The sequence below is a fragment of the Sinohyriopsis cumingii genome, unplaced genomic scaffold, assembly GCF_028554795.1.
Source record: "Sinohyriopsis cumingii isolate HCF-2022 unplaced genomic scaffold, ASM2855479v2 utg001825l, whole genome shotgun sequence".
In the NCBI taxonomy this organism is placed as follows: domain Eukaryota; kingdom Metazoa; phylum Mollusca; class Bivalvia; order Unionida; family Unionidae; genus Sinohyriopsis; species Sinohyriopsis cumingii.
Window position 1 is genome coordinate 969,589 of NW_028316064.1, and position 22,337 is coordinate 991,925.

Below are 22,337 nucleotides of genomic sequence, written 5' to 3' on the forward strand. Positions count from 1 at the left end.
CAATATGTTCCTACAGTTTATGTTGGTTTTGCATTTAGGTTAAATCGTTACAACATCATGTCTATCAATGCAATGATCCGTCCCTCGACAGTAATCCAATAAATATAACATTACTAATGTAGCGTTTTAATATGATTTTCATGTTGAAGGTATTACTTCTAGATAATTGTGATAACAAATTATGAATGATAAAATCATATGGTATTAGCACGTCCACATTAATTTAATTGTATTCATTATCATAATAAATATGAGAAAGTGTTGTTAAGTCTTGTTATTTTAATTTAAAACATATTGTATACATACATACATATATATATATATATATATATATATATATATATATATATATATATATATATATATATATATCAGTGATATATTATGATGAACAACATACATAGGACGTGGTTTAGATCATTTTAATCATGGTTCATTTGAGCATGGTAAATAAACAGCGAGAGAAGGAATGGAATTTAGCCACTGATATCAAACAATCTTTTCAGTGTGTTTATATGTGTCAATGTCTTATGGAATGTGAATTGTATCGATCTATCGCCTGATCTTATTGACAGGTATTATCTGTAAATAATGTATGACATTGTCTTATTAATACTTATTTCGTTATACTTATGTACCTCGGCATCAAGTCGTGGTCAGATAAAATGTTGTGCAAAATGTATTACTGGCCTTTTCAATTGATCATATAATCTCATATAGGTCTTTTCTAGACTTTTGCATTCGCTCAAAATGTATTGGCTCGTTTTGTAAAGTAAGATATATATATATATATATATATATATATATATATATATATATATATATATATATATATATATACAGTCCCATGAAGCCAGACTACATGCAGATATCACGGTATTGTGACAATCATAAGCCCCCATTACATAAAAGTGTTATCTTAAGCGAGAAACTCTAGATGTCTATTAAAAAAGAGAATATCGTATCATAGTATGAGAAGAAGAATAAATATAGGGAGCACTAAAGACTTTTCAACATTAATAAATGTCAATCTAGTGGCTCCGTTCACGTTGCAAGAGTCCGTATGACAACACTGCGTACATATCCAATTGGAATTTTCCAGGTTGCATGGAGCATCTCGTGACTCCACTGCTTGCAGCTGACACGATTCATTCTTGGTACACTCCTTCATAATAAACATCTTCTCACTGATATCTGTAAAGGGAACCATTATAATTACAAAATGATTAATAACCTATACTGCTGACGTAATGCCAGTAATAGTTAAACAATACTCATAACATTTACAAAAGCAATTCCTACAGTTAGAATGCAATTAGAATACAGAACAAATGTCAGACACAAAACTGAATTATTTGTTTTCTTCAGTAAACTGAGATTGGTCAATAAAGTTCGTATTACTTTTAGGCAAGAATGAATGTTTTGCGGAACATTTAGCAGTGTTCAAGAATTATAATTCAGTCCTAATACATAATGTTAGTCCTAAACAGTGCTACATTTTAACTCTTAGGAACCTTTGCCGATTTCCTAAAATATCATCATCTTCATCATCATACTGATCCTCCACCGCTTCGGTATCATCATCGCCATCATTCCCCTCCTCCTCCTCCTCCTCCTCCTCCTCATCATCATCATCAGCATCAACCACGCACACGTTGCACACACATTTGCATTCAGGTCCGATTTGCTATATGTCTGGCATTCATACACGAGCTAATGTGCTTGGTTGTTTTTCAGCTGGACGTAATATAACGCTTGCAAATGAAACAATCTTTATTACGTGGACTTACTTATCGTGAGAAGAAGCAATTGCAAATATCTCGACTTCAACAACCATACATGTCATCAACGAAAACCATCGGACCTAAATAAAAGCATACGTTTTCTTCTCCTTCTTCTTCTTAGAAGTATTAGTCTGTTACCAGTTCTACTAGTTCTACTTCTACTACTAATAATAATACTAATACTACTACGAGTAAAATACTATTTAAAATTTAAGTATCTTATTAAAATGTACCAGAATAGCCAACAATTGTTTGACACGTGTCCATCCCCTCCTCGCACTCTACAAGGTTCATCTCACTGTTGCACAGAAAGTTGGAATGTTCGTTGTCGCATGCATAACACTTAAGGCACCAAATCACTGAGGAATAAAAATAAGCTTGGATTACCTCGACATCAAAAATACATATATTGTGCCTACCATTATCTTTCTGTCTTTCCCATCAATAACATACCTTTTGCAAAACAACCTCGGGCATAGCAAGCAACAATTTGTCTCCAGTTTTCTCATCGAATGAATTGATATATACCGTTTTCTTATTCGTAATTCCTTGTACAATATTGGGCATTTGTATATGCTCATTTTGTTTTCTCCGTTAACTTTACATTGTCATAATCTTTCAGTATGTTACGATATTGCACACCTTCATATTCCATTCAGGTGCATAAAGGAACTACATTAATTTGTAAACAAGCAATGGATGCAGTCGCCAGCACTTTTTATTTGTAAACTAATTATGTACACTCGCGTAGTAGGGGTTTTACGTTGTGGTTGTTTAAATTTGTTTCTGAATGAATTAAGGAAATTGTTTTGTGGACTGTCACATACCTGTTGTTTTGGCACATTCGGCCTTAAATGTTTGATACAATGTTTCAAATTTAGGCTAGCTATACAATACATGCAAGTTAGGGTCCTTACAATTAACATAAAAGTGTCAAGACATAATCTGTGTTCTTTAGCTGGTGACAAGAATGGCAAAAATACACTTACAGTTTTCCATTCTGAATTTCATCAAAATCTGCTTTGTTACTTCTGCAAATCCGAATTACATTAGACATGTCATTGGTTCTCAATCTTGATTACACGTTTCGAAATTGTACTGTAATTTCGAATATAAGTGCAGTTACATGCTCCTTAATGCCCTCAAAATGAAATAAGCATTAAATTCCATAGCGTCTTTTTATAATTGTAATTGAAAGACTTCATATTCTTCCTACATTATGATTTCAAACAATCAATGACAGAAACAGAAACACATTTGCAGATGTCAGCATGCCTCTCCCTCGCTTCTTCAATCCGATGTATTTCGTGTGGAACTGTCGCATATAAATCTAGTCCATAATCACGTAATTTCGTGGAATCGAAGCAAACACCAAAATGTATTCATTTCAGATCAAATGGAAAAGTTGTTGCAATGCGCATTCATTCACAATATGCCTCCTAATTTAAAATTTAACTAGACGCTCCATTTTCTTTCGAACGTTATGGCGACTAAGTTCAAATTGATCTGTGCTGAGTTATGTGCGCATTAATAATGTCGTTGTTGTGTAATGATGAATCTGCGCTTGTGTATTTAGTTTGGAATACGACATACATTCAGTTATTTTGCTTCTTGTTGTGTATTTTGTTAAGCAATATGTATAATTAAAACAAATTAGCATATAATAAAATGGTTACTACCTTTGTTTAGGAAAATATGAACTCCCAAGGTCGTGTAGTATTTACATCCGGAACAAACTCGTTCATATTGTCAAATGCAAATGCAGTAACCTATAATTTTTGGAATAAGATAATTCTATTTATTAAAAATTACAACTTGGTACTATTTTTGAATAAGATATATTCAAGGCATTCATCATACACTAATCGTATTCAAATATTCAAGACTTTACAGATGTTCTTTTACGAATAATTCAAGATGTTATGCCTGTCAAAGGTCTTAAATGGCTAATAAATGTTCAGTGAAAAATATATTTTATTTACCTGACCACACCCAACGAAAGCTATATAAAGGCTCAAAATGAGAAAGATGATGTGAAATGTATAGTGGTGTCTAAACGAACATATCCCATAGGGATTGCTGCAAATTTTATTGTGATCATATGTAAGCATAACTATCTGTGGTAATCTGGACCAGGAAACGCAATTAATAATGCTTTTTTCCTCTCAGAAAGGATTATGTCCTTCGTATGGGTTATCAGTATAGCTTCGTATCCCGTTAAGATACATGCCACAACTGAGAGAGCAATACACATCTTTACTAATCTATGCATAGTACATGCCATAATTACAGTACACTATATGAAAAATGTACATTTATTTATGCTGGATCAAGCTACTTGGCAAAAATGGGCAAAATCCATGCGTACTAGAACCAGTATACCAACACAAAACATGCACATAATGTGTATTCAAAAATCACTATAACAAGTCTGCATGTCCACGTTCGCCAAATGATCGTTGAGTCCACAACTTCGGTAATGAGGCCGATATATATTGGATTTATGGAATGATAATGTCATGTTCAATCCCAGTGCTGTATTACATCACTCTCCAATTCTTCTCTTCGCATAAGTTTGTAAAGCATTCTTCATTTATCAGTTGTAATAATCATACAGGTTTTGATGTTAATAAAGACCCATCTTCTCTATGATTTTTTGTCCACAATTCAAACCGTAAAAGCCTAATAACATATAGAGCCATTTTCTATAAAAATACAGGCTGACTCGCTAACCATTTTGATTGACAATATAATGAATCTGCCTATCACATTTTCAAACTAATTAAAAATATGTATGTTTTCTTGGAAATGGGTCATACACAGTTGGAGCAAATACAAAATTATGAAAGCCCAAATAGGTCAAGGATTGGCAAATTGACTATTACGCTATTCTTAAGCAGCAATATTTTTTTTATAGAATATTATCATACGTACATCATAAGTGGTTAAAAAGAAATGTTAGCAAAACACAATTTTTCATTGCTTTATTTTTTATTTTATTTTAATTTACCGGAAAAGCGTGATGTATATACAGGATAGCATCAGACGTAATTAGGTGGAAAAAGCGTAATGATTACGCCAAAAGCGTATTGGATGGCATGTGTGCACTAATCTGCCAACTCTGAGAGAAGGTAATCGTGACGCAAGTTTACGTTGCGTTATGTTGTATGCTATCGATTACACCCTATATATTCTCATTTAGGTGAGGATAAACGTATTGGTAAATAAACTGCACTAATAATGGTAAGGTGAACCGAAAGGCAGTACGTCGCCTACTGTAGTCTGTAAAATGACAACGGGGCAGACTCAGTACACATATTATTTTATCTTTTAAATCCTTGCTCTGACAAAATGCAAACAAAGAACACTTCAAATGTATTAAGTAATAATGTTGTCTCATAAGTCATCAATCGAGCTGTCCATAGACATAAACAAGCACAAGCACAAACAAAAATGAAGTAATAGTCGTCGAAGTTAATTTAATTTTAAAGAAAATAACATTCAAAATTCAGTAAAATTATATAAAGATCCTCCCACAGCAAAGAATACAAAATTGTGACATCGATATATTTCTCTCTTAAGAGAAGTGTACGCAAGGGGATTAACTCTTCCTGGAATATCCGAGATTCCGTATATGTGTTTGACTTCGAATATATATATATATATATATATATATATATATATATATATATATATATATATATATATATATATATATATATATATATATCTGTGTGTGTGTGTGTGTGTGTGTGCGAGTGCCCATGCCCATGCTCCAAAAACCAGTAAGGCCAGGGCAAGCCATAGGGCAAGGCGAAGAAGGCTACCATCTTGGGCCCCGCGCTTTCATGCGATAATTTCTTTTGCTTGGCTCCCCGTGCTTATCGCGTGCTTCCTTTCGCCCCGCATAATGCATTGGGCTACGCATATCCTAGGGCCGGATATGAGTATGGCGTACAGAAGTAATATGATCGTTCCGCCTCCGCCGGTTAGAACGAGATATGTAAGGTAATTGAAAAAGCGAAGAAAAAAATCACTATCATAAATATGGTAGGAACAAAAGAGCTGCAAATGTCAAGCAATTACGCGGGACAATTAGAGCATTTTGTGTTCAAGCGAGGAAGGAATGCATACGCCAGTTGTTGCTAAGATTTTGGGCGATTATATTATTGTTAATAAAAGTCAATGGAACATAAACTGCAGAGGATCACCTTTGAAGTGGCAGGTCACGAATGCTTCTTGTTCATGACGACCTCGCGACTCTTACAAAGAAACAAAAGGAACATTGTGGATCTGCCGAGTGAATTAACTTAGTCATTTATGACACCGGTATAACTCAAATTCGTCCGGAGGTGTGTGCGCCTTGGGGGATATGGTAACCATATTGTACCGAACAAATACTCTATATCAAATGTCCATGGGATTCGGCAAGGTTGTTCGTGTAGCGAAGAATTAGGATATATCTTCAAGATGGTTGTGATTATACCTGCTTGCAAAGAGTGAATAAAGCCTATATTTCATTACGTGGACGACACTACTCGAGCATTTCAGCCACGAGTCTACATATATCTGTATTCCATCAGTGTATTGGCTAGCAATATGTGAAACAGATGGAAGCAGCTAATTTCTTACTATATCCAGAACAATAGTGTCAGTGGTTTACTGTTCATGTTTTGTAATATCATTTGTACATTCGCACAAAAAAATATCAGTAGTAACATAATTCTTTGCTTAATGCATGGTACCACAACACAACAAGAGAAGGAAAACAAATTAAATACATGTTGTGGGATCTGAATTTGGCTACGCTCCACGTAAAGCTGCCATATATCCCACTAGACCAAGCGGGCATATCAAATTTGTTCGACTGTCGTGGCCGTATTATTATATATGTATGTTGATCGGGCTCCACAGTTTATTTATGATACTCCACTCAAGTGAATTCAATACGTGATTGCTCTAAGAAAATCCAGCAATTCACTGTCTAGCGTAAAGTGTGATATTTTTTTACGGATGAATTGTAATGGTTGGTCATGATAACAAAATAAGTGTCCATATAAAAATCCAACAATGACTCAAGGCAAAGTGCATAACATCGCCCATAAGGAACGATGTCTGATGGTGTGTGTCTGCTTTATATACAATGGAATGGGAGCATTAACTAAACTGATAGCAATGTGAACAGTGATACATTTATTCAGATTCTGGACAGACATTTAGGTCCTATTCCAACAGATATAAGCGTCCGAAAAAATATCACACCGTATAAAATACATATTTGTCATGCATGAGGTTTTAATTAAAATCGGTTGACAATACTATGCAAATTCGCGTAAATTTATTCACTTCGACCTTATTTTCAGCCTGGTCATTTAAAGGAATTTTATCAATGTTCAAATATAACTTGATCCGAATAAAGACAAGCTCTTTTCGTTATTTTCTTAAGAAGTAATATGATGCAGCATTTAATTTGCCGGGCCACTCGGTTGCCGGGCCACTCGGTTGCCGAGTGGTCAAAAGCCCTCACTTGTAAAAATAACTGCTAACACTACCCTGTTCCCTTGGGTTCGATTGTCAGACTCGTACTTCGTGAGTATGCGAGAAAGCATCCCAGTATATATACACATACATTTTCGTTCTGTCTTTCATGCATCTCTTTAAACTTTCTTACTGATGACGAATCAACTACTGGCATTGCTAGCTAGGTTTCCACTAAGTTGTACACTTCGTTGACAATGATTTCTCTCTTACCAATGTAAGGTATATATTTTAATCTAACAAATATTTCAGATACAAACAACCTGGTAAATAAATAATTCAAAATATTTTGTTTCGCAGTTAGCAACGCTTGCCCACTGATTTTTTTTATTCAAGTTTCTTAAGCTTTAACAACATTATTTATCCAACTGTTGATGCCATTACTATCATGGGATAAATATAATAAAACAGTTGAACGACACATGTCACCATGAAAAGAGAGAAAACATGTAGGATATTAAAATGAAGACACAATATATATATATATTATTTGAATAATGGTCTGTGAAAAATCTTGATTTCATTTTAAGAATTTAACTTTATATTTAACAAAATTCACGAAGTCGTAAGGTTTGAAAATCCACCGCATAAACAACCATCGTTTCGATGTAGCAATTCATCATAGTGTGAAATGGAGTTTAGAGCTTCCTGGCTTTGTGAATCATGTAAGATATAAAATTTGGTTCTCAAACTTATAAACATTTATAAATAAAACATGTAAAATCTATCTCAAGAAATAAAAAACAGAACTAATTATATATAACCTTTTACGAATATTTACAAAGCAGTCAGAAAGGAATCATGAACGTGTACATTTATGGATATACAACCAATAACTTCTAGTATTCTGTGTCACATGATGTGACTTTAACAAGTCTAAATGATTGTTTCAAAGACTTGACAAAACTGAGTCATTATTCCAATATCAATTAACATCGGTACATGCCAATTAATTATAGAAAACAAAGATCGTTATTGATAAGCATTATTCCGCATGAAACGCCGCCAATTTATAAATGTGAAAATAATTTTAATATGGCTCGCCTAAAGTAATCATTTTTCACATGTACATCCTGACCTAGGATGACAGTACCCTTAAATGAATCAATTGCAGAGATTATAGCGTTTATAAGTTTGCGGAAGCTTGTCTGGTTTTCCTTTTGCGAGCACAACTATATGTATTCTGTTTTGATTATCAAAAGAATATGCAAGCACCCAGCCGTATACACAGACTGAAATTTCACCTTGAATGATGCTGCAAATGATCATCATTCAACATGAGTAAAGATTTCGTCCCGGGTCTTATCTGCTTTATACAAATGGGCATGTGGGTGGGTGTGTATTTGATGTACATTTGATATACCACGAGATGTATACATGGTTCATTATACAGGAAGCGAGGATACATACCATGTATACATATGCATACTTGCATTACAACGGCGTTAGGATTAACTGCAGGACTGACAGATGGGTTGAACTATGTTCCTTGTTCATTTTGTCCAGCTACATGAAGTAGTACTGCAAGTATAGTTGAGTATATTCACACTCCTTTGATCATATTAATATTTTTCCATTTTTGCATTTTCTTTTGATCATAATAATTCAATAAATAAAATATACGCTTATGATTTAAACATTAAAGTTGTTTTACACAATGAGCATATAGTACCAAAAAATCGCATCACTAGCTTCTCAAACAATGTACCCGAGATGATTCAATCGCCGCAATTTTTATGAAACGAGTGGGGAATACACCAAGCGAAATGATTAACCAACAAGAGGTAATTCTAACAAGAGGTAATTCTAACCATTGATATAGGTCATAAATATAATTTACTTATCTTTTATTTTGACTATAACAGTATTTGTCACTCACATGCAACCCAACCAAATAACACTCTTTAAGTGACAGAGAGAGAGGGATAGTGACACTTGGGTATTTTAATATTTTATAATAATCTATTATTGAATCTTATATTAAGCTAATAAAAAAGATAAACGCGAAACAAAGCATCAAATATAATACGTGATATCTGCGTCGGCTAATCAAGGAATCAACATTAATAACGTGTTTTTCAAGGGAGTTTCTCCTTGTAGTATTATATTGTCTAATACTAGAAACACCCCATTGGAAATTATGCAAATGCCGTTAAAACGACTCGAGTTCCTCAATGTTACTTGGTATAAGTTCATCATCACGGTTGTCGCCCACCCCTAACTAGGTTTGCTCTTCCAATCCACATATGTATTCGTACATATTTCCCGAATGGAGAGAGAGAGACAGATAAAGCATATGGATTCGGATATAAAGGCTTTTCTTTTTCTCGCCTGTATCTTGTTTAATGAATAATACGTAAGAATATAAACAAGAGTCAGCTAATAGCTCCATTGTTATATGCGTATTCATACGACAAATGCGATTTGCAATTATATATATTTTCAGTATTGTTTCATCAAAGTACGTTATACCAACATCTGCTATCGCATTTGTAATGTAGGCTATACAGATATATATCAGCATACATATATGGTCACAAACTAGTATTTAAAACATGAACATGGTTCGTGAAAACGTCCTGTGTCTGCATTATAAGTGAGGAAACAACACGTGCTGTCGTGCTCCTATTTGGAGTTCAAGAGGCTAGCCGATAAAAGTCAGAATGTGGGACATCAGAATGCAAATCTTTATAGATAGCTGGCCTTCAATTTGGAAATATCATGTTAAATTTGCCTTTGCAACGGAGGGTATGAAAGGAATACGTTCATCAAATACTACGTTAATGCAGTGAAAAGCTATAATACTAAAAACTATCATTGTTGTTACAATTAACTATTTCAAGCACGCATTGTAAATAGAAGCGATGTCATTTTTACGAAAGACTAAAAATAAACTTCAATTGTAATAAGCGACAGTTTAAATAAGTGGTATGTGAGTACATTTTGAACACAGAACGTGTATATATATATATATATATATATATATATATATATATATATATATATATATATATATATATATATATATATTCATCATACGGTATCTGCAAATAGGAGTATTAAAGAGCCTGTGCTAGCAATATTTCATCTTCGTTATGCATTCATAATAGAAGCGAAGATCTGAGACCAGATACACATAGTAATATGTGATGCGTACGGTACTGGAATCGATGAAGCTTACTTCCTTGCTGTTTCCCATATTGAGTGCAAATTAATCCTCTTCGTATATTAATTATACAGAATCGGTTTATTTTGCCTGCATGAGTTTGGGCCGAATGAGGCCCAGCTCTTTTTATTATTTCATCCATATCACGGAAATTAATACATACGGAACAAATATTACCCTACAAGTTGAAAAAGGGAAAGATGTACACAAAATCAATAATTTGGTATGGAAAGTTAATTAGTTTAGTCATGAAATTGAATCCGCTGGAAGAGTATACATTGATTGCACGAGAGTGAGAGAGAGAGCACAAGTAATTGTAACATATTCAATGCGAACAACTTCTTCTCTTCTATATGGTTTAACTGTGAAGGGAAAATTCCCTTTTTGTCAATATGACCTGTATGTACCTCAACTATTCCTGAATCATCAGTATATACGGAAAATGATTGCGGTCTAATAATAATAATAATAATAATAATGCTGTATCTATTTACATATGATTTCATATTTGGCAATAAAGATAATCTTCCATACGGTGTTCGCAAAACATTTTAAAAAACTATATATATATATATATATATATATATATATATATATATATATGCTAGTAAAGTGCCTTAAAACGCTGCCAAACATGAAGTAATATAACATGAGATGAAATTATTATTTCGATACAAATGGATGCAGACAAAATATGTGTACAAAGCATCATTGTAGAAAATATCCACGTCACTAGCGGACAGCCAAGGGGTAGTCATCATGCAATGACTTGAATTTTATGTAAGAAGTTGAATTTTTAATTTAATTATAAATACTAGTCCAAATGTTTTGACTCACAACTTTGAAATAAGAGAGAGAGAGAGAGAGAGAGAGAGAGAGAGAGAGAGAGAGAGAGAGAAGGAGACAGAGAGAGAGGAGAGTTGAAATTATAATTTCAGTATGAATAATAGTCCAAATGTGTAGACTCACGTGTGCGAAATAGGCGTGCGAGACGAACGGGTAGCCGTTTATTGAGCCAATATAGATAATCAGGTAAAAGGTGATTTAACATTTTGTATATCAAAACGTTTTCCAATGCAACACATTCACCAAATGGTAATTACTTTAAGAAAAATCTATTTCAGACGATGATGGCTAAATATCAGTTTACAGAATTATTCGATGCGTTTGTTTTAGCAATTTTTTAAATTCACCAGTTTCAGCAGTATTGTAGTTGTCATTAATGATATATCGACTATGTTAGATTAGCAAAATACAAGTACTGTAATATAGTTAAAAACCGTTTCCAGAATTCCTAAGTGCTAATCCGTTTACTCAGTAAAATGCAAATGCTATTAAATCATGTTTTCATATACATATTGCTATCAGTGAATATAACTAGTCGTTGTTAAGAGTTTATAGCGGCAAGATCAAGGTCTAATGGCATCCATGGCATTGCAGGAATTGTGGAAAGTGTTTTGTAGAACCAACTGTCATGCAAATGAATTGATATACGTATGTGTATTCTATTGTGTGTACACCACTTTCAAGGAGAATGAATGTACTTTTTTCGGACAATCTTGTAAACAAATTATATATGATTACGGTGTATTACACTATAAATTGTACACTTTACAAAATTTGGTAAAGCCTTTGTTTACTTGCCTTAAAAATATTTCCTTTCTCGAACATTATCTGTTATATTTCGGCACATCTTTTTTACATTATTTATTTATTTTGTTCCGCCGCTTGTCCTGTTTTTTATATTCCTGGCATCATTCATTTGAACAGGGAAGGGGTTGTTGCGAGAACTTTTGTATATAATAGCAATATCTTTAAAGCACTTTTTGGGGAAAGTAACACGTTCTGTACATTCTAAACGGCTGCATCCCCATAAAATCAGGTTGAAAAAGTTACAGAGTTTTAACAGGTGTTATGTAAACTATATTATGGGTAGTAATCTTAAATGTTACACATTGAAGGGTTCAAATATGAAAAAAACATAGTTAATTGTATCTATTGTGTGTTGTACTCAAAGACAGTCCTATTTATTAGTAAATATCTCATAGTGGCCCTTTGACCTTGGAAAATGTATATAAACAATGTTTATGATTTTAATGGAATTTGAGTCAGGTCATTCGTTTCCCCTACTAACACTTGGTTACATGGTTTCTGATTAGCTGGCTGATAAAGGACTTGACCTTCTTAAGATGTTCAGATGATATAGAAATTAATAATTTGCTCTCATTCTGGTTCAGAAACTGTGTCTTTATATTTTATGTTAGGTAGTGAATAAAAAAAGTATTCATTCCTATCTTAAACGTCAGTCCTAGTGAAGCCATTTAGTCGTGTTCAGTTGAAAGGATTCAATTTATTTATGTAAATTACTCATTAAAATTTCAATGTGCTGATACAATTCAGGATTTATTATTTCTTTTGGAATTAACCTGAATTCATTTAAAGACATGTTAGCACAGCAAGCTATTCCAGACTATTGGCGGAGCATTGCAATATATTGCATTTCATTCGGAATACCAGTGGAACTCATACTCAGTACCGTTTGACTTGTGATCCTACTTTAAGGGTGTTTTTTTAGATTGCATTCACCGCACTGTAAGCTATGTTTAGTTCTTGACTTTATATTCTATGGTTATAACTTATTCGTTGATTTGTACAATGATTGTTAGTTTTTACTCTTTTCTGTTGCTAGATTTAAGACCACATTTTTGTAATATGGGTAACTACCATGACATATATAATTAGACTCGCGATAGAAGCTACCGCTAGCATTGCAGATCAGCCTGTGTTTTGTTTATCTGGAATTACTGAGGGGTACGAATTGTCAGTTGAAAATGTACGGCTAACATATTATAGGTAGATTGAGAGATCTTTCTTGCACGCGTTATGCAAACGTTTACGACCAAAATATTTGTTCGGTCATTTGTACGACTACAGTTGTGCCGTATGATACCGCCACTGTCTCTAAGGGGTGCATTAATTAGTTTGTAGGCAGACTTGGTAATTGTATGATCACAAATTTACTTGCCGATTAAGCAGAGAACTTTTATTCATTCAAGCATATGTATACATTTGTTTCATCATTACTTTAATTTACTTTTATACAGTTTCATTTCATTTCGCAGCTGTAGGTTATACAAGTTATGTTATACTGCCATCATACTGGTTACGATCGGTTGTGTTATACTGCCGTCAGACTGGTTACGATCGGTTGTGTTATACTGCCGTCAGACTGGTTACGATCGGTTGGTACCTCGCATAGTTAGCCTGATATATGTTGTCAGCTGACGTGTTGCGATTTCAATATCATCTTTATTGACATAACACATGGCGGTACATCCAGCTCATGTTGCAGCTAGGATATTTGTGCATTTGGATTATGATGATATATTTTGCTTTCAATAATGCAAATCACTTCATTGTTGAGCGAGTTACTTATGTAGTGTGTTGTTTTCTCTGCTTGTCCAGAGTTATGATATGTGGATTGATGATTTAGGTTTTGCATGTGAGCTATTAAACAAGTATAACTTCATAAGTTTCCAAGTTCGTCAAAATTGCAAAGTAAATTTCAAGCATATATTCTTCCAATTAAGAAAGTAGCACCAGCTGTAAAACGTCAAAGTAAACGTTGTTCATGTTTAATTAATTATGTTCTCCTTGTGTTATTTTATTTCTGTTATGAACTGCGTATGCCTGCTGAGTGAGAGCTCACTCACACAATCATTGCCTGCAGCCAATTGCATTATGTCTACATGTATTCGAGCGTACGTCCATACAACATCTATTTGCTCGATGAAAATATAAGAAAATGTAAATATAAATTAAACCTCATGCAGGGGCAGTAATTTGTAAAAGTTTTTTTTTTTGCTTTCACAGACTGGGTATAGGGCTGGAATATTATAAATTAAACTAATATAAAATTGAAATAAAAATGACACGATCTGAATAGAAGCCACAATCTATCAACCCTTTAACTCACAGGACATTGCACACTCTGCTTAACAATCCAAACATGAGTAACATGACATGACAAATTGTACATATCCGTACCAGTAGGAAGTCCGATTCACCGTTTGACTGCAACAGATGATAATGCATTCAATTCGATCAACTTGTGACAGGGAATTCCTATTGTCTCTCTTTTATCTTTGACATTCATGACTTATTGATCCTGTTAATGCTGTAAAATATAAAAGCTGAAGTGTTCAAAATGGTTACGTACGGAGAAGAAATGTGGTTTACATCTTGTCAGTATGTTTATTTCGAAACAACGTTCTGAAATTGTTGCATTCAAAACCTGGTCTTAGCGTATTAAGGATCTTCTAACAAAAGGTTGGTGAACAACCGTTGTTTTATTTTGTGGGAGGGATGGGGTTGGTAAAGGAAAGAAACCCAAGCCTGACTGAATGTTAAACACTTAGTTTCGATATACGCATTCTAGGAACCTAACGAAGCACGAGAACCTTCAACATGTAAAATCGTGCTCCGATTTCGAAACTAGAGTAAGCATCTTAATGTATAGCGTGTCCCCAAACTGTAAAAATAGTCTTACTTTGTCATTTCAAAATAGGGGAGGGAGATGTTTCATTAAATATATACATGAAAACGTTTGGAAGGGAAATACTTCCACTAAATAAATATGGCAACGTAGGGAATCGAGATATTTCACTAAATAGTATGGCAACCTAGGGACGAGAGATGTTACGCTAAATGAATATTGAAACATAGGGAAGGGAGATATTTCACTAAATAAATATGGCAACGGTAATTCGACATTTCCGTTAATATCTACAGCTTAATACATTTATTATCTCAAGCATGACAAAGGAAATTATATTTGAATAAGTATTTCAATCGACAGCAAAGTCAACATTATAGGAAAATGATACTATAAACATTCAACACAATTTATACGTTACGGCTTAGGCACCTAGCGAATGAGCAAAGGATAATAGATGTAAAGTTATGTAAAATGTGCCTCAAGTGGAGCTTGTTATAATTCATCTTCGAACAGGAATTGCAGAGTAGAAATTCTAAATCATTTCAAAGCGGACGTTTTTTTCCTTAGTATCGTCATCGTTCTGCTTCATGAAGCAAAAGTCGAAAATACTTTTTTTTTTTAGACACAGTACTTGTGCGATACCAGCTGGGACTGGCTTTGAATTTTCTCATGTTTCGTATAATATATATATATATATATATATATATATATATATATATATATATATATATATATATATATATATATATATATATATATATATAAAGATTTCTGCTGCGAGAACCAATTTGGGCCAAATACAATACAGATATAAATACAATTCAACAAGTATCCAGGAAACTGACAAATTAGAAAAACTAAACCGTTCAATGCAAATTAATTTTAGGCACTATTCTATAACATGAAATAAAAAAGAACGCATTAAATCAGTAGCACGTGTCGAATATTGCATATGTAGCTATATTCATTTTCGATACAAAAGAAAAACAAGTGTACAATTGTAATGGCGATATATATATATATATATATATATATATATATATATATATAGAGAGAGAGAGAGAGAGAGAGAGAGAGAGAGAGAGAGAACGACCACATCTGAGTGTTGCAAACAAAGCATTTGCTCATTACGTTTGAGTCGGACAATCTATAAATGATTCTAGTTTACATTATGTTTGTTAAATACCGGATAGAAACGTTAAGTCTATATCATAAATCGCGTGATATTTTATCCATGTTAGGGATGCTATGGATTTCATGTAGCTGTCTATGCGTCAGACATTTTTTGGGGGATTAATTTCATCGAAGAACTATGTACAATTTATCAAAACAAATGGAGCGTGAAAAACGTGGGTTTCATAAGTGGATATAAAGAGCGCTGAAATTTGATGTGGAGGCTGTGGCAAAGAGATGCAAGCACCAAATAAGTTTTGAGGTTTTGGAGTCCAAGTTGTCTCAGAAATTTCGGAAAACATATTGAATATTTACTTAAACAAAACTTATGAAAACAATTGTGTCCTGTGGTGATAGAAAGTTAAATGCAAGCCCAACTATTGTTATTAGACAAAGCTCTTTCAATTTAGACTGTACTGTCCCTACATATTATGCAAATACAAAGATGAAGAACATAACGCAGATATTAACCCTAAGGAAAATCTATAATATAATAAATCAATACAGCAGAATCCAAAGTATTTTTTAAATATATTTTAGACACATAATAGTACAGTCATATTATAAACCTTGTGAGGGAAGACAAAGAATCTTGTAAAATTTAACAAATAATTTGTTTCCCTAGAATACAAAATTAAAATGAGAACAAAGAACTTGCGATATTGCGAAATAAATCCCAAAATAATCCAGTAATTAAAGACATAAGTCCTAGTAATTTAAAGTCCTGAAGCATATTCAGTAAAAGTCCAGAAGAGATCCAAAGGTGAAAGCGATCACGTGTCTGTTAAATCCTACTGAGTGCTAGTGCGTCAACAGTCTCTTGTTGAATCACAAACGTATTATTCCATTTTTGAATTTATTATAAATTCAAACGAATGTCTCTATTAATTTATTTTAGCAGAGCAGTTTTCTGTTTCCAGAGAAAATAGTCTTTTGAATTCAGTAATTTGAAGAAAATAAAATTCAGCCAAAACTGGTAACAACATAATGCAACTTGAATGTGCTAGGTGTTAAAGCACGACTGGTAAAATCTTCACGATCATGAGATTATATAGTTCTCTACTTGACCTCAGGTCATAATTAGCATTTTATAAAAATAAGCATTACATAATGGAAAATAACCTTCTAGAATGATCTAACGAGCCTTATTTATTTACAAAACAATAACCAATACCATTCACTTAGGAAATTCCAAACCCTTGAATCCACATATTTACTCCATCGTGTTTACCTGAATAATAATCCTGATAATAAGCTTATACACATATGGAATAATGAAGCTATATATATATATATATATATATATATATATATAAGACTTTACGTTATTGTGCCTCTTAAGGAAAAATAATATAAAACGTGTGCAAGTTCAGGATCATACTTTAATTGGTGGAAGCTATTAACTTTTTTTATAAGGACAAATCGATACGCTGCTTCACCGACTTTTATCACCGTGCTCCACTGGTGTTTGCCCTCCACCGCCTTCCCTATCTACAAGTGCAGATACCGCCAATAAATGTCAATGTGATTTGCTCTTTAATTCCCCATTTTGTACGTTACCCTTGGAATCCTCAATCCATCAAGGCTTAGCAGTGATTAAATTACACATAAATCATGCCCTAGAACACCAGCTATGTTTTTCAGTCAATACCATTTAGTGATATCACTTATTGACTGCCTTCAGTAAATGTGATTAGTATTATCTGAAATTAATTAAGACTTATCCTGAGACACTAATACTGCATGACACAATACTTACTGTCTGTCACTTCCTTTGAGACAATTTAACCTTATCTCTATTATAACTTTATGCTAATGACTAAGATACCGCGATACTATCAACTAAAATAAAGCCGGTTAAGCTTGAGTATTGTTGTCTTATAACTTTTGGTAAATATGGAAAAGCATTATTTTAATGAAAATTTATTTTTCTTATCTACACATATTGATGTGCTAAACAAATGATGCATCGTTTGAATTTATCTGTATACATCTACATATACATTTATATATCATATAAACCTGAAACACCAGCAACCCTCGAGTACCAGCCATCATCACACTTATGTGAATGTGTGCAGGCTATTATGGCCGCAATGTATAGTTATTTCTAAATTCCAGAGAGAGAGAGAGAGAGAGAGAGAGAGAGAGAGAGAGAGAGAGAGACAGAGGGAGGTGGGTGGGGGTGGATCAGCTGTTCAAGTTCAAAAGTTGCTTTATCTTTGATATACGTCGGAAAAGTCGAAATTATATCGGTCCCATTGATTTGTTATATATTTTCCTTATCCGAATTAATACTGATAAAGAAAAATAAAATAATTGGCCAGTTTCATTGCCACCACAGGTGCTAAATGAAGTTAAAATTCCACTTGGTACATAAAATAAACGATATTGTACATCTGTGATCATGCAAAGTTTTTGTTTGTTTGATTTTTTGCAGGTAACTACGGTATACACAATGAATGTTTGCATATATTAATGCCTGCACAATAATGTTTAGTGCAGTAAGAATACTAATCAGTGCATGGTGAATTCCAATTGTCAGGATTACATTCTGATATAACAGGAAAGCAAACGTTTTACTCAGTGTTAAATATAAATGTGAAGGTGAAAGGGATCAATGGGTTTTGTAAAACTTAATGACATGGTCAAACAGTTATCTTAAAAACGATTGTTGTTAGCCCTGTGAGCGCAGGGCCCGATTGACCCAAATCGGTCTAATTGGCCAAAGGCTGACCCTGGCTATATACACGTGTTTGGCTGAGTAATGACTCAAAGCGAACCCTGGAGAAGCAATAATTGCAGTAGATAACTGCATTACACGAGGCAAATAGGAACTTACCACAAATTCACATTCAAGTCTGTATTCAACATCAACACTAACCTGAAATAAACCTTGTTCCGCATTTACGGTGATTTCGCCACCAACACCGAACAACTAAAGTTGTAAATCAATATCCATCACTGGCACGGACTGTACGAAACACATTTATATACGAGCCAACTAAATAAAAATAAGAATTGCGTGAATTGTTCTCAGACCGTATGTAGAGTTTAACATTCGGAAATAAAATTCAGCTGAACTAGGTTGACTTCTTTGATTAGATTTCCTCAAAGTTGTATCACAAAATTAAATAGGCACAACACGTATTATTATTATTATTATTATTATTATTAGTATTTATGATAAGGTTTTGCCTCAATGATTCAAGCAAAGATTTTAGTCTTGTATGAATATTATGTGACAAAATGTAATTATTTCAAGCAAATAACATCTGCCTTATGGTTCATGTCTATCTTGAGAGGAATGTAGTGAGCAAACGCAATGGCCATTTGTATGTGATGTTATTATAGTTGCTATGTACAAATTCTCTGACGCAAATTGAGCCATTTCACGGTGCAACGAATAATGCATTTCATAAGTGATACAACTATCGCTCAGCTCTCATTGCATCGCAAATCAATGTATAAAAATACGAAAGAAACACGGAGAGAAAAACTGCGAAAGATTATTGAGAAAGAGAAACCGCACAGAGAGAGAGAGAGAGAGAGAGAGAGAGAGTTGTTTGGTTTAACGCCATTTTTCAGCACACGATAGGCTATACATGTCGGCCAGTATTGATGGTGGAGGAAGAACCCGGGAAAACCTCGGTAAGAACCACCGACCCATGAGAAGCTACTGGCAAGCTTTCTCACATACCTACGTTGACCGAATCCGACTCGAACCGGCGCAGACAGAGGTGAGATGGCAGTGATCCGTAACGGAGAGCGCTTTAGACCACTCGGCTACTCGGGGCCCCGAGAGAGAGAGAGAGAGAGAGAGAGAGAGAGAGAGAGAGAGAGAGAGAGAATAGATTATTGGAAACTTTATATAAAAAAGAAAAACTTATATCAGATTCGATAATACGTAAGACATGACTATTGCCCCCTTTCAATGTATATTTCTCCCTTCAGGAGTTGCATCAAAGATTCACATCCTTCGTTATCACATATTATTCCTCGCAAATCATCACACAATATACGGCTAATCTCTCATTCGGTGTAGGACGAATTTACTTAGAAAACCAAACGTAGAGACAATCAGTAGAGAGCCGTACCATTAATATATAAGTATCCATTGTCTTTGTCGTTGACATTTCTGGGTTACGTATTTCCCAACTTTTCAAGTACATTTGATTTATGTTGAATGACAGCCAACTCTTTACAGCTACAGTACTACGTCGAATGTTGGAATGTGACAACTGAATTATATTGCAACGTTTAAAAACTCTAATTCTGCAAACAAAGTACGTTGAATTGTCTTTTCTACAAAGCGTCTTCTACAATACTAGGCTCTCTTCCCGGTAGGGGAAATCATTATCTATCTATCTATCTATCTATCTATCTATCTATCTATCTATCTATCTATCTATCTATCTATCTATCTATCTATGTATGTATGTATGCATGCATGCATGTATGTCTGTCCGTCCGTCTGTCGGTCAGCCTGTTGACCAACTGACCGACCTACATAAATACATGCATATATATTCATCTAAATAATTATAACAACAATAATATTACTACTACTACTACTACTACTACTAGTAATAATAATAATAATAATAATTAGATGATCTCATGGTCTATCTATCTGTCTATCTATCTATCTATCTATCTATCTATCTATCTATCTATCTATCTATCTATCTATGCGTACGTCCGTCCGTTAGTCCGTCAGTCCCTCCTTATGTTCGTCCGTACGTCCATCGATCTACCCACAAACTCACCCACCCACCCGTCCGTCAGTATGTTCGTCAGTCCATCCATCCATCTACCTACAAACTCAGCCATCAACTTATCCGTTCATCCGTCCGTCCGTCCGTCCATCCATCCATCCATCTATCTATCTATCTATCTATCTATCTATCTATCTATCTATCTATCTATCTATCTATCTATCCATCTATCTATCTATCTATCCTCACCATATCCATCATTGTCTACCCATCTATCTGTCTCTCTATCTATCACACATACATTACATCACGTATTCATCCATTAAGCAAAACATTATATATTTTGCTATTTTCAGAGAGAGAGAGAGAGAGAGAGAGAGAGAGAGAGAGAGAGAACATGAACCTCCGAAGATCTGTACTAAACCGACTAGTTGAATGCATCTTCTGAAACACGTGTAATCCATGGACACAGTATTGAATATCGAATTATTTTCAAAATACAGTTGAATCTTAGATCTCTGTGACTACCTTGCAAATAAATTCAGTGTGAATAGCGGAGTGCTGAACTAGGCTGCTTGACTAAGGTCGAACATTTCCCAAACACATACATACCACTACATGGCGGAGACAGACTGAATCTCGAGAGAAAATTGAATACCTACTGAGTTATTTTTATAACATGTTCGTACACACAGTTAATTTCATCTCAGCAAACCTAGAGCATACTGGCTAACTGAATAATAAAAGGAGCCATCCGAAATCCAACGACCAAGCGATAAATATATCACGAGTCTTATTTTTTATGTCCCAAAATAGTCCTCGTGTACTTTGTGTAAGAAAAGAGAGACGAAAGTATGCAATGGTAATTACGTAACACATAGGTCTACACATTCTTTTTCTTTAATTTGTCGTTTTTAAGCCATAAATTAGAACCCGCTGATGGAAAATTACGACATATATCCTTGTGCATTTTACGTGATGACATGATTCAAAACTTGCCATAATAGATCTACCATTTAGTTTTCTTATCAAATACTCCTATACTTGGTCACTGTGATCCCTCCACGTTAGAAATCGTTACTATGTGTACAACCTTTTCAGATAATGTCCATACATTCTTTACAATCTTAACAGATCGGATAGCTATATGAGTTTGACAGAATCTTCACAGACGGGATAATTATATGCGTTTGCACAATCTTCACAGATGGGATAATTATATGTGTTTGACACAATTTTCACAGATGGGATAATTATATGCGTTTGACACAATCTTCACAGATGGGATAATTATATGCGTTTGACACAATCTTCACAGATGAGATAATTATATGCGTTTGACACAATATTCACAGATGGTATAATTGTATGCGTTTGACATGACAGAGGCTAATCATATTTCGGTAATCACTGATATTGGGGCGAAATATACCGAATATCAAGCACATGGATTTGGGATA

General features: G+C 34.1%; 1 protein-coding gene across 1 annotated transcript; it reads right to left on the reverse strand.

Annotated features, from left to right (window-relative positions):
• Positions 1-408: 408 nt before the first annotated feature.
• LOC149771487 (uncharacterized) lies at positions 409-21,517 on the reverse strand. The gene is made up of 3 exons (XM_089948392.1): positions 21,281-21,517; positions 2,018-2,143; positions 409-1,194 (listed from the first exon to the last, which is right to left on the reverse strand). Exons 1-3 carry the CDS (start codon positions 21,339-21,341, stop codon positions 965-967), a joined length of 417 nt encoding a protein of 138 aa, XP_089804518.1. The 5' UTR covers positions 21,342-21,517; the 3' UTR covers positions 409-964.
• Positions 21,518-22,337: the final 820 nt, after the last annotated feature.